The 12,808-nt window shown below is 43.1% G+C and overlaps 1 protein-coding gene across 1 annotated transcript in view; it reads right to left on the minus strand.

Moving 5' to 3' along the window:
- The window catches only part of LOC126336083 (neuropeptide CCHamide-1 receptor-like), a 42,709-nt gene that overhangs the window by 22,733 nt on the left and 7,168 nt on the right, over positions 1-12,808 (minus strand). The window contains exon 2 of the mRNA XM_049999564.1: positions 8,076-8,350. Within this exon, the coding sequence (XP_049855521.1) occupies positions 8,076-8,350 (275 nt within the window). The remainder of the gene's footprint in view (positions 1-8,075; positions 8,351-12,808) is intronic.

Consider the following 12,808-nt stretch of genomic DNA (forward strand, 5'->3'; position numbering starts at 1 on the left):
AAAAGAAAAGTTCGGAGTAGGTATTAAAATCTATGGAGAAGAAATGAAAACTTCAAGGTTCGCCGATGACATTGTAATTCTGTCAGAGACAGCAAAGGACTTCGAAGAGCAGTTGCACGGAATGGACAGTGTCTTGAAAGGAGGATATAAGATGAACATCAACAAAAGCAAAACGAGGATAATGGGATGTAGTCGAATTAAGTCGGGTGATGGTGAGGGAATTAGATTAGGAAATGAGACACTTAAAGTAGTAAACGTGTTTTGCTATTTGGGGAGCAAAATTACTGATGATGGTCGAAGTAGAGAGGATATAAAATGTAGACTGGCAATGGCAAGGAAAGCGTTTCTGAAGAAGAGAGTTTTGTTAACATCGAGTATAGATTTAAGTGTCAGGGAGTCGTTTCTGAAAGTATTTGTATGGAGTGTAGCCATGTATGGAAGTGAAACATGGACGATAAATAGTTTGGACAAGAAGAGAATAGAAGCTTTGGAAATGTGGTGCTACAGAAGAATGCTGAGGATTAGATGGGTAGATCACATAACTAATGAGGAGGTATTGAATATAGTCAGGGAGAAGGGGAGTTTGTGGCAAAACTTGACTAGAAGAGGGGATCGGTTGGTAAGACATGTGCTGCGGCATCAAGGGATCACCAATTTAGTACTGGAGGGCAGCGTGGAGGGTAAAAATCGTAGAGGGAGACCAAGATATGAATACACTAAGCAGATTCAGAAGGATGTAGGCTTCAGTAGGTACTGGGAGATGATGAGGCTTGCACAGGATAGAGTAGCATGGAGAGCTGCATCAAACCAGTCTCAGAACTGAAGACACAACAACAACAACAACAGCGGTGTTGGGCAGTTGGATGTGAACAGCGCGTAGCATTGCGCAGTTGGAGGGGAGCCGCCAGCAATGGTGGATGTGGGGAGAGAGATGGCAGAATTTTGAGAGAGGACGATCTGGACGTTTGTCCGTCAGAAAAGGAAAATTTGTAAGACTGGATGTCATGAACTTATACATATATTATGACTTTTGAACACTATTAAGGTAAATACATTGTTTGTTCTCCATCAAAATCTTTCATTTGCAAACTATGCCTACCATTAGTTAGTGCCTTCAGTTGTTAGAATCTTTTATTTAGCTGGCAGTACTGGCGCTCACTGTATTACAGTAGTTTGAGTAACGAAGATTTTTGTGAGGTAGGTGATTCATGAAAGGTTGAGGTCTTTGTCAGTCAGGGCCATTCTTTTGTGGGGATTACTGAAAGTTTAGTGATGATCAGAATAAGTAAAGAGAGAAATGTCTGAGTACGTTCAGTTTTGTTCATCTGTTTGAAAATCAATTAAATTAGAAGTTTACCAGCACAGTAATATATAATTTTCCAAAGGGGACGTCACAACAGGTACAGCGTACTTCCGGATCGGGAGCGATGAAGTGCATTGTGGAACTCATGTCTTTACTGCTTACAACTGTTTCACTTGTTACAGTCTAAACTAGCGATAGAGAGGAGGAAAACAATCATATGTCAATAATAGTAATAGACATCGCTTCGATAGAAGCTGTAATCTCAGTAAAAATAGTAATAATAGTAGAAATAGCAATGGTGTTGGAAAGTAGTATGTCTTAGATGTAACAATGTATATTGTGTAATTAGTTCCCGGCATGTATGAAAAATTGTTAGTGATAGTAAGAGTTTGTGTAAGAACAATACATCCTCTGTTGAAACTATACTACAGATAAGACACTCATCATCATAATCAGTGTTCTGCCTAAAGGCAGGTTTTCACATGGTAGTTCTCCTGGCTGTCCGGTATTCTGCCATTCTATTCAGGTCTGCATAATTTCCTCTTCCCTTTATGTCGTCTGTCATCATGTATCTCCTTCTTCCTCTCAGTCTGCTACCACAAACCAATCCTTCCAATACATCTGCTAGCAAGCACTCTCTTCTCAATGAATGTCCCAACCATTTCTTTTTCCTTTCCCTTACAACCTTCAGCAGACATCTTCTCTCACCAACCCTTTCCAATACTCTTTAATTACTCGGTCTTTCCATCCAGCTTATTCTCTCCATTCTCCTACACAGCCACATCTCAAATGCTTCTAACCTTTTTTCATCCTCTCGTCTCAGCGTCCATGTTTCTGCCCCATACAGTGTTACACTCCAGACAAGGCTTTTGACAGTTCAATGGAACAAGCTGATGGATATTTTGAAGAGGAAAGGAGTAGACTGGAAAGAGAGACGACTGGTACAGAATCTATATTTACACCAGAAAGGCCGGCCGCGGTGGTCTCGCGGTTCTAGGCGCGCAGTCCGGAACCGTGCGACTGCTATGGTCGCAGTTTCGAATCCTGCCTCGGGCATGGATGTGTGTGATGTCCTTAGGTTAGTTAGGTTTAAGTAGTTCTAAGTTCTAGGGGACTGATGGCCACAGCAGTTGAGTCCTATAGTGCTCAAAGCCCTTTTGAACACCAGAAAGTAAGTATAAGGATTAGAAATGAAATGTCAGAAGGAAGCAGCATTGGACGAGGTGAAAAAATTCATGGGATACCCCGTCATATCACGTGTGACCCCATTTTTTCCACCATAGTGCATCAACTCGCCCTTGGCATGGACTGATCATGTCACTAGAAGTTCGCTGCAGAAATGCTGGGCCGGCCGAAGTGGCCGTACGGTTCTAGGCGCTACAGTCTGGAGCCGAGCGACCGCGACGGTCGCAGGTTCGAATCCTGCCTCGGACATGGATGTGTGTGATGTCCTTAGGTTAGTTAGGTTTAATTCTAAGTTCTAGGCGACTGATGACCTCAAAAGTTAAGTCGCATAGTGCTCAGAGCCACTTGAACCATTTGAGAAATGATGAGCCATGCCGCCTCGCGAAAGTGTTGCCCTCGCAGGATTTTGTGCACGAACTGACCTCTCGATTACGTGGCGTAAATGTCTGATGGGACTCATTTCGGGCGATCTGGGTTGTCACACGATTCCCTGGAACTGTTCAGAAAGTTCTTCAAGCCAACTGCGAACAACTGTGGCCCGGTGGCATGACGCAGTCATCCACACAAATTTCATCGTTGTTTGGGAACATGAAGTCCATGAATGGCTGCAGATGGTCTCCCAGTAGCCACACTCGGACCTACCGTCAGCCCTTACCAACTGGAATCCGTACTCATCAGATGAAGGCCCCATTTAACAGGCGTCTAGTGACCAACCGACATGGTCACGAGCCCAGGAGAAGCGCTGCTGGCGGTGTCGTGTTGTTAGCAAAGGCACTTGCATCGGTCGTCTGTTGGCATAGAACATTAACGCCAAATTTCGCTGCACTGTTCTGATACGTTCGCCTCGCCGTACGTCCCACACTGATCTCTGCGGTTATTTGAAGTAGTGTTCTTTGTCTGTTGGCAGGGAAAACTCTACCTAAACGTCGCTGCTCTTGGTTGCTGGCCACTGCGTTGTCTGAGGTGAGAGGTAAAACCTGCCAATTTGTATATTCGGCACACTATGGATCTGGGGATATTGAATTCTCTAACGATTTCCGAAATAGAATGTCTAGCTTCAACTACCATTCCGCGTTCAGAGCCTGTTAATTTCCGCCGTGCAACGATAGTCACGTCGGAAACGTTTTCACGTGAGACCTGAGTATAAATGACATCTCTGCCAATACACTGCTCTTTTATACCTTGTGTACGCGACACTACCGCTGTCTATATATGTAAGCTTCGCAATCCCATGACTGTTGTCAAAAATGTTCAAATGTGTGTGAAATCGTATGGGACTTAACTGCTAAGCTCATCAGTCCCTAAGCTTACACATTATTAACCTAAATTATCCTAAGGACAAACACACACAGACACCCATGCCCGAGGGAGGACTCGAACCTCCGCCGGGACCAGCTGCAAAACTGTTGTCAACTCATTGTAGGTTACATTATAATAAATAAATCTGAAACGTAGATGTGGACGCTCCTAGCGTCATAGCTCCTGAAAAAGTTAAAATTCAATTTCTAGCTAGAGACTGTTTCACAAGAAGTCAGTAATCAAAAATAAGTGGAGACATCACAACGTTTGATAAAGGCCTTCACACTTTTAAAGAAATCGTTATACTTTTTGTACCAGGACAAAGTTTAGTTCCATTACCTGCGCCTCATCCATTTACTTGTTGAAAATGACCGAGCGATGAAATTCCAGACACGTTTTACGAGCGGAGTGACATGTCAGGTGGATGGCCAAGTCCCGCACACATAAGAAATATTTAATATTCGCTGGATGCTTGGGAGTATTTCCTAGGTTCAGTATTGCTCTAGATATTCTCTGGGTGAGGGTACGTCTACGGCCTGTACCTCTTCCTTTCTGCAGCAGTCATTGGTGAAAGTATCTGCAATCGAAGCACGAAGATCACTAATGACATCCAGTGGGATAGGACATTCGAGATAAACGCGCTCCTTGATGAACCCAGCCTCCCAGGAAGCGAAGACAGTTTGTTAAATAGACTGTTACCAGGATAAAGATATAAGTGGGATGTTGATGTAGGAGACGAGCAAATGTATTCATCTGCTCGATGAAATGGCCGAGAGCTGAAATTCCATACATGTTTAATGAGCAGAGTGAATATCAGGCGGATGGTAAATCCAAGTCGCACACAGAAGAAATCTTTAATATTCAATGGATAGTGAGGAGCATTTCCCAGTTTCAGTACTGCTCCAGAAGTTCTCTCAACAGGAGGTACGCCTTCGGTTTCTAACACTTTTCTCTCTTTGCCAGTTACTGCGAGAGTGTTTGCAAACGAAGCAACGGAGACCGCTCATGATATGCAGTGGGATAGGACACTGAAGATAAATGCACTCCTTGCAGAAATTAACCTTCTCGGAAACGACAACAGTTTCTTAAACAGGCTGTTTCTACGGAGCTGATGTAAATGGGATGGTGAACGTTGGAAGTGGACAGATGTATCAGTTTGAGATATGGGACTTTGGTCCAGGTGTAAATTACACCACTGGCCATTAAAATTGCTACACCACGAAGATGACGTGCTACAGATGCGAAACTTAACCGACAGAAAGAAGATGCTGTGATATGAAAATGTCCGCACCTCGTGGTCGTGCGATAGCGTTCTTGCTTCCCACGCCCGAGTTCCCGGGTTCGATTCCCTTCGGGGTCAGGGATTTTCTCCGCCTCGTTATGACTGGGTGTTGTGTGATGTCCTTAGGTTAGTTAGGTTTAAGTAGTTCTAAGTTCTAGGGGACTGATGACCATAGATGTTAAGTCCCATAGTGCCCAGAGCCATTTGAAGCATTTGATATGAAAATGATTAGCTTCTCAGAGCATTCGGTCCTGTACGGGCCTTTCTGGATACAGAAAATGTTCGACTGCTGCCCTGGCATGGTGGCCGAGCAACTGGCTTGTCACAATAGCCCATCACTACTCTTGATGAACTGTGGTATCGTGTTGAAGCTGCATGGGCAGCTGTTCCTGAACACGCCAACCAAGCTCTGTTTGACTCAATGCCCAGGCGTATCAAGGCCGTTATTACGGCCAGAGGTGGTTGTTCTGGGCACTGATTTCTCAGGATCTATGGAACCAAATTGCGTGAAAATGTAATCACATATCAGTTCTAGTATAATATATTTGTCCAATGAACACCCGTTTATCATCTGCATTTCTTCTTGGTGTAGCAATTTTAATGGCCAGTAGTGTAGTAATTATAAGTGACAGCGAGTTAACTCTGATAGGCTGACAATAATCACAATTCAATAAGGCATATTTTTCTGAAAATTTTAACAGCACAGATTTTGCGAGTATATGGCACTGCATACACTAGAGATGTTCTCAGTGGTGTGCTGATATGCAGCAGTTGCCATCGTTCCATCATAAAGGCGATGGTGTGTCGTTAGGAGAAAGGAGTGAATTTATGAATAATTTCTTAAGAGAGGACAAACTACAAAAAGTATTTTTTTTTTTTGCAATTATGTGGCTATAAAGCCGAAAAGATATTGTTCAGGATCCCGTTGGTGTGGATCAAGTCGTACACGTGACTTAACAAGTGCCTCCTAAAAGTCAGCAACTATCCTAGATTTGGGTTTTATATTGTGGATGACAATACGCTACCACATAGGCCTGTCGTAGTGTGTGAGTTCCAGGAACTTCGTAACATCACGCGTCGACAGTTGTCAGAGCCCTCTCTGATCGTTACTTCCGTCGCAGGTAACTTCAGTCTGAAGTAAAGTCCTGGAATATAGTAGCAGTGTGACGTCACGAAGTTCCTCGTACTCGTCCACTACGCTAGGCCTCTATGGTCGGACATTATCGTCCATCAGATGAAACCCAAGTCCATAGGCCTCATGAAACAAGCGCAAATACTGTCACAATATTCCTTGTAGACAGCAGCCTACCCAGTTAGGAAACATAGGCAGCGACATAACTACTCGGAACGTTATTCCGCTCCAGACGAGAACACAGCGTCGCGTAATCGACATCTTTACACAATAAGGTGGGTTCATAATATGACCCAGGGCACACCAGCTGATGGTAAGACTCCATCAGAGGGCTAAACTGTGACTGATCCTTGATACTACCCTAATGTTCAAGGATCCACTCAAGGTGGGCAAGACACCACAGTCAACAAGTGACAAGATTGCAATTCGCGAGGCTGTGGTAAAGCATTGAGGGGGGTGGGAGGGGGGGAGGGGAGTAGGTGGAACAGTATATGACGACGATACACAGTCCCACGTGAGGTTTGTTTACGTCTGAAGCATAAAACTGTAAGCAATTTGAAACATGGATCATGGGAAACGTGAAGGAAGAAAAGCTGTTAGCTTTTCAAACCTGAGATAAGTAAAACGTTAAAGACAAAGTTTGTCGACGTGTGTAATAACTATTTGCTTGAAATAACTGGTGAGGATGTATTTAAAGTCATTGGCGAGGATACATGTCTACACAAAATCCTTACTAGAAGAAGTCACGATTTTGTAGTTCATTTGCTTTTGTAGGGTGAATAAAAATCATAAAATGTAGAACAGGTCTTAGACGCGGTAGGATGTATTACTTGTGCAGAGCAAGACTGATGACCAAAAGTATATTACGATATGAAAGAACAGTAACAGAATTGGCTTTTGTTTGTAACTTCACGAAAATTTAGTGCCAGCAATCCCAGTCAGAGCCCATATCGAAACATCATCAGGTGCTGAAAAGGAGTAAATGGCTGAACATGTGCAGCGAGCATTCTCATAACCAATGCCAATAATTTTATTTCCATGATTACCATACTCTTACTTTAGATATTGGTCATCTGGAAATCGTTAGATTTCAGTTATAGTATACTTCATTCTATACAGCACTGAAATAAAGGCTGTGTGAGTACTAGTTTATCATGCTGACAAGTTAGCAAAAGTACTGGTTTATAGCATGACCAGTTTTTTCAAACGCTAGCCTGTCTGTAACAAAAATTTATAAATTTCTGAACTCCATATAGCCGAACTTGTCACGGTCTCATATTACTCATTTATGTACATTCATACAAATTTCATGTCATTAGAAGCTTTTAAGTTAGATGAATAACGTATGTTGATCTTCAAAGCAGAACTGCAATCCTACTTACGTTAATTAAGAAATCTAATGTATATGGTAAGAAATATTTTTATAGTGAATAACCATTTTAAAATCTGAGAACATGATCTACCTACTGAAGTTGCTTGATGTTTCATTGCTACAGCTCTATTTTTACACATTATGTAAACAGACGTATATTTGAGGCCATCTTGTAATAAGAGAGGTGTTTTATACATTACAAAATTGTCGAACTATCTCGATGCTCACATTAAGAATAGGTATTTAGAGACATTCAATCCTCTATTTAAAAATCCTCATAAATAATTTCGTAGCATTATTCTGCCACTTAATGGTATACATTTATACAAATATTGCCTTAATACCATAATCGTCTGAGAGAATGATGTTCTGTTATTGAAAGTACAGTTGAAGTTCTCACAGAAGTAAGGAAACGGAACCAAACTCGCGCAAAAGAAGCAACTTCAGACGGTAGATCAGGAGAGTTAATGGAACGAATACGACGGAGAAGAAGGCGAGAGACCAGAGCATGAAGACGTGGTAGGGCAGGAAGCAGAGGAAGAAGATGGCGACGAAGGCGAGCACCATCTTGGCGACCTTCTTGCGCGCGCGCACCTGCGCGCTCTGCCCCTGTGGCTCTCCCGGCATGCACCGCGCCGCCGACTGCAGCTGGGCCGCCATCATGGTGTAGAAGACGGTGATGATCACCAGGGGCACCGCGTAATACGTCAGGAACTTGAACAGCACCATGAAGGCCGCGTAGCCCTCGCCCAAGTACTCGGGAAATGGATTGCACACCTGCAAACATGAAACACATGTTGCCTGTTAATTACTCAATGTTGAAACTATTCAGTCTGTCATCTAATGAAAGAGCCACACGAAGTAATCATCATCATCATCATCATTTAAGTCTGATTATGCCTTTCAGCGTCCAGTCTGGAGCATAGACCCCCTTATAAAATTCCTCCACAATCCCCTATTCAGTGGGTTAGCACACTGGACTTGCATTCAGGAGGACGACAGTTCAATCCCACATCTGGCCATCCTGATTTAGGTTTTCTGTGATTTCCCTAAATCGCTCCAGGCAAATGCTGGGATGGTTCTTTTGAAAGGGCATAGCCGACTTCCTACCCCATCCTTCCCTAACCCAATGAGACCGATGACCTCGCTGTTTGGTCTCCTACCCCAAAACAACCAACCAACCCTATTCAGTGCTAACATTGGTGCCTCTTCTGATGTTAAGCCTATTACTTCAAAATCATTCTTAACCGAATCCAGGTAACTTCTCCATGGTCTACCCCAACTCCTCCTACCCTCTACTGCTGAACCCATGAGTCTCTTGGGTAACTTTGCTTCTCCCATGCGTGTAACATGACCCAACCATCTAAGTCTGTTCGCCCTGACTGCTACATCTATAGAGTTCATTCCCAGTTTTTCTTTGATTTCCTCATTGTGGACACCCTCTTGCCATTGTTCCCATCTACTAGTACCTGCAATCATCCTAGCTATTTTCACATCCGTAACCTCAACCTTATTGATAAGGTAAACTGAATCCACCCAGTTTCGCTCCCATACAACAAAGTTGGTCGAAAGATTGAATGGTGCACAGATAACTTAGTCTTGGTACTGACTTCCTTCTTCCATAAGAGAGTAGATCGTTGCTGAGCGCTCACTGCATTTGCTTTGCTACACCTCACTTGCAGTTCTTTCACAATGTATGCATTCTAAGTACTTGAAACCGTCCATCTGTTCCAACTTTGTTCCTCCTATTTGGCACTTAATCCGTTTATATCTCTTTCCCACTAACATTACTTTCGTTTTGGAGATGATAATCTTCATACCATAGTCCTTACATTTCTGATCTAGCTCTGAAATATTACTTTGCAAACTTTCAATCGAATCTTCCATCACAACTAAGTCATCTGCACATGCGAGGCTGCTTATTTTGTGTTCACATATCTTAATCTCACCCAGCCAGCCTATTGTTTTCAACATATGATCCATAAATAGTTTGAATAGCAGCCTTGTCTTACCCCTGAAACTACTCTGAACCATGAACTCAATTTACCATGAACTCAACTCTAACTGTTGCCTGACTATCCATGTAAAGACCTTAAATTGCATGCAAAAGTTTGCATCCTATTCCATAATTCCATAGAACACACAATAACTTCCTTCTAGGAACCCCGGCATATGCCTTTTTCTAGATCTATAAAGCACAGATACGATTACCTGTTCCACTCGTAACACTTTTCTATTATTTGCCGTAAGCTAAAGATCTGGTCCTGTCAACCTCTAAGAGGCCTAAACCCACACTGATTTTCATCCAGTCTGTCCTCAATTAATACTCGCATTTTCCATTCAACAATACTTGAGAAGATTTTACCCACAACGCTGATTAAAGAGATACCTCTGTAGTTGTTTCAGTCTTTCCTGTTTCCATGTTTAAAGATTGGTGTGATTACTGCTTTCGTCCACTCTTTTGGTACCTGTCACGACTCCCACCCCATTTCAATTATCCTTTGTAGCCATTTAAGACCTGACATTCCACTGTATTTGATGAGTTCCGACTTAATTTCATCCACCCCAGCCACTTTATTGCACTCCAATCTATTGACCATTTTCTCCACTTCGTCAAATGTGATCCTATTTTCATCAACACTCCTATCCCATTATACATCGAAATCTGAAACATTACTGATCATATATTCAATTACATTGAGCAACTTTTCAAAATATTCCCTCCACCTGCCCAAGGCATCAACAGGATTCACCAGCAGTTTTCCTGACCTGTCCAAAATACTTGTCATTTCCTTCTTAACTCCATTTCGAAGACTGCTAATTACACTCCAGAATGGTTTTCCAGAATCTTGACCCAAAGTCTCCAACCTATTTCCAAAGTCTTCCCATGATTTCTTCCTGGATGCTGCAGTTATCTGTTTGGCTTTGTTTCTTTCTTCAACATAACTTTCTCTGTCTACCTGAGTTCTAGTATATAGCCATTTTTTTCCTTTTACAGACTGCCTTGACTGTGTAATTCCACCAAGCTGTTTGCTTCATCCCACCTTTACACACTACTGTTACAAGACATTCTTTAGCCACTTCTAGTACTGTGTCCCTCTACCTTGTCCATTCCATTTCCAATGACTGTAATTGACTACCTTTCTGAGATTACTGTTATGTACTTGTGCCTGATTTCCCTATCCTGAAGTTTCTCCACTCTTATCCTCCTACATATGGACCTGACCTCATGCACTTTCAGCCTCCAATAATAATTTCACTGCAGATTAAATAATGATCAGTGTCATCAAAGAATCCCCTGAGACACGTGTGTCCCTCACAGCCTTCTTGAATTCCTGATGTTATTATATAGTCAATGACAGATCTGGTTCCCCTGCCTTCCCAAGTATACTGGTGAATGTTATTACGTTTAAAAAAGGTGTTTCTGATTACTAAACCCATACTGACACAGAAATCCAAGAGTTGTTACCCGTTCCTGTTGGCCTCCATATCCTCCCCAAATTTACCCATAACCTTTTCACACCCTTCTGTTCGATTTCCAATCCTGGCATTAAAATCACTCATGAGCAGAACACTGTCCTTGTCCTGTACTCTAGCAACTACACAAATTAATATGTAAAATAATTAATCAGCTCATACACTACTAGCCATTAAAATTGCTACACCAAGAAGAAATACAGATGATAAACGAGTATTCAATGGACATTATACTAGAATTGACATGTGATTACATTTTCACGCAATTTGGGTGCAGAGATCCTGAGAAATTAGTACCCAGAACAATCACCTGTGTCCATTGAAACGGTCTTGATACGCCTGGGCAATGAGTAAAACAGAGCTTGGATGGCGTGTACAGTTACAGCTGCCCATGCAGCTTCAACACGATACCACAGTTCATCAGGAGTAGTGACTGGCGTATTGTGACGAGCCAGTTGCTCGGCCGCCATTGACCAGACGTTTTCAATTGGGGACAGATCTGGAGAATGCGCTGGCCAGGGCAGCAGTCGAACATTTTCTGTATCCAGAAAGGCCCGTACAAGACCTGCAACATGCGGTCGTTCATTATCCTGCTGAAATGTAGGGTTTCGCATAGATCGAATGAAGAGTAGAGCGACGAGTCGTAACGTAGCTGAAATGTAACGTCCACCCTCAATGCGAACGAGAGGTGACGGACACGTGTAACCAGTGGCACCCAATACCATCATGCCAGGCGATGACGAATACACGCTTCCGATGTGCGTTCACCGCGATGTCGACAAACACCGATGCGACCATCATGATGCTGTAAACAGAACCTAGATTCATCCGAAAACAATGACGTTTTGCCATTCGTGCACCCAGGTTCGTCGTTGATTATAAAGTCGCAGGCGCTCCTTTCTGTGATGCAGCGTCAAGGGTAACCGCAGCCATGGTCTCCGAGCTGATAGTGCATGCTGCTGCAAACGTCGTCGAACTGTTCGTGCAGATGGTTGATGTCTTGCAAACGTCCCCAACTGTTAACTCAGGGATCGAGACGTGGCTGCACGATTCGTTACAGCCATGCGGGTAAGATGTCTGTCATCTCGGCTGCTAGTGATGCGAGGCCGTCGGGATGCAGCACGGCGTACCGTATTACCCTCTTGAACACACCGATTCCATATTATGCTAACATTCAGTGGTTCTCGACCAACGAGAGCAGAAATTTCGCAATACGATAAACCGCAATTGCGATAGGCTACAATCCGACCTTTACCAAAGTCGGAAACGTGATGGTACGCATTTCTCCTCCTTACACGAGGCATCACAACAATGTTTAACCAGGCAACGCCGGTCAACTGCTGTTTGTGTATGAGAAATCGGTTGGAAACTTTGCTCATGTCAGGACGTTGTAGGTGTCGCCACCGGCGCCAACCATGTGTGAATGCCCTGAAAAGCTAATCATTTGCACATGACAGCATCTTCTTCTTGTCGGTTAAATTTCGTGCCTGTAGCACGTCATCTTTCAGGTGTAGCTACTTTAATGGTCAGCAGTCTATTTTATTGGTATCTGAAACTGCTTTTTAACGCAACCTGTGAAGTAATACTGTTCAAAGACACAAAATGCCTGTACAGGCGCTTTTTGAACCACGAATTATTGAAGTTCACTAGGCATAATTCGACCCCTTCATGTCTACAAGCAAATATTAACTTCAGCGACCTGCAAGGAGTTTGGAATGATGTGAAACGGGATGGTGCCAGGGTAGCGTACTGTGTGAT

Source organism: Schistocerca gregaria, chromosome 2 (genome assembly GCF_023897955.1).
Source record: "Schistocerca gregaria isolate iqSchGreg1 chromosome 2, iqSchGreg1.2, whole genome shotgun sequence".
Taxonomy (NCBI): Eukaryota; Metazoa; Arthropoda; class Insecta; order Orthoptera; family Acrididae; genus Schistocerca; species Schistocerca gregaria.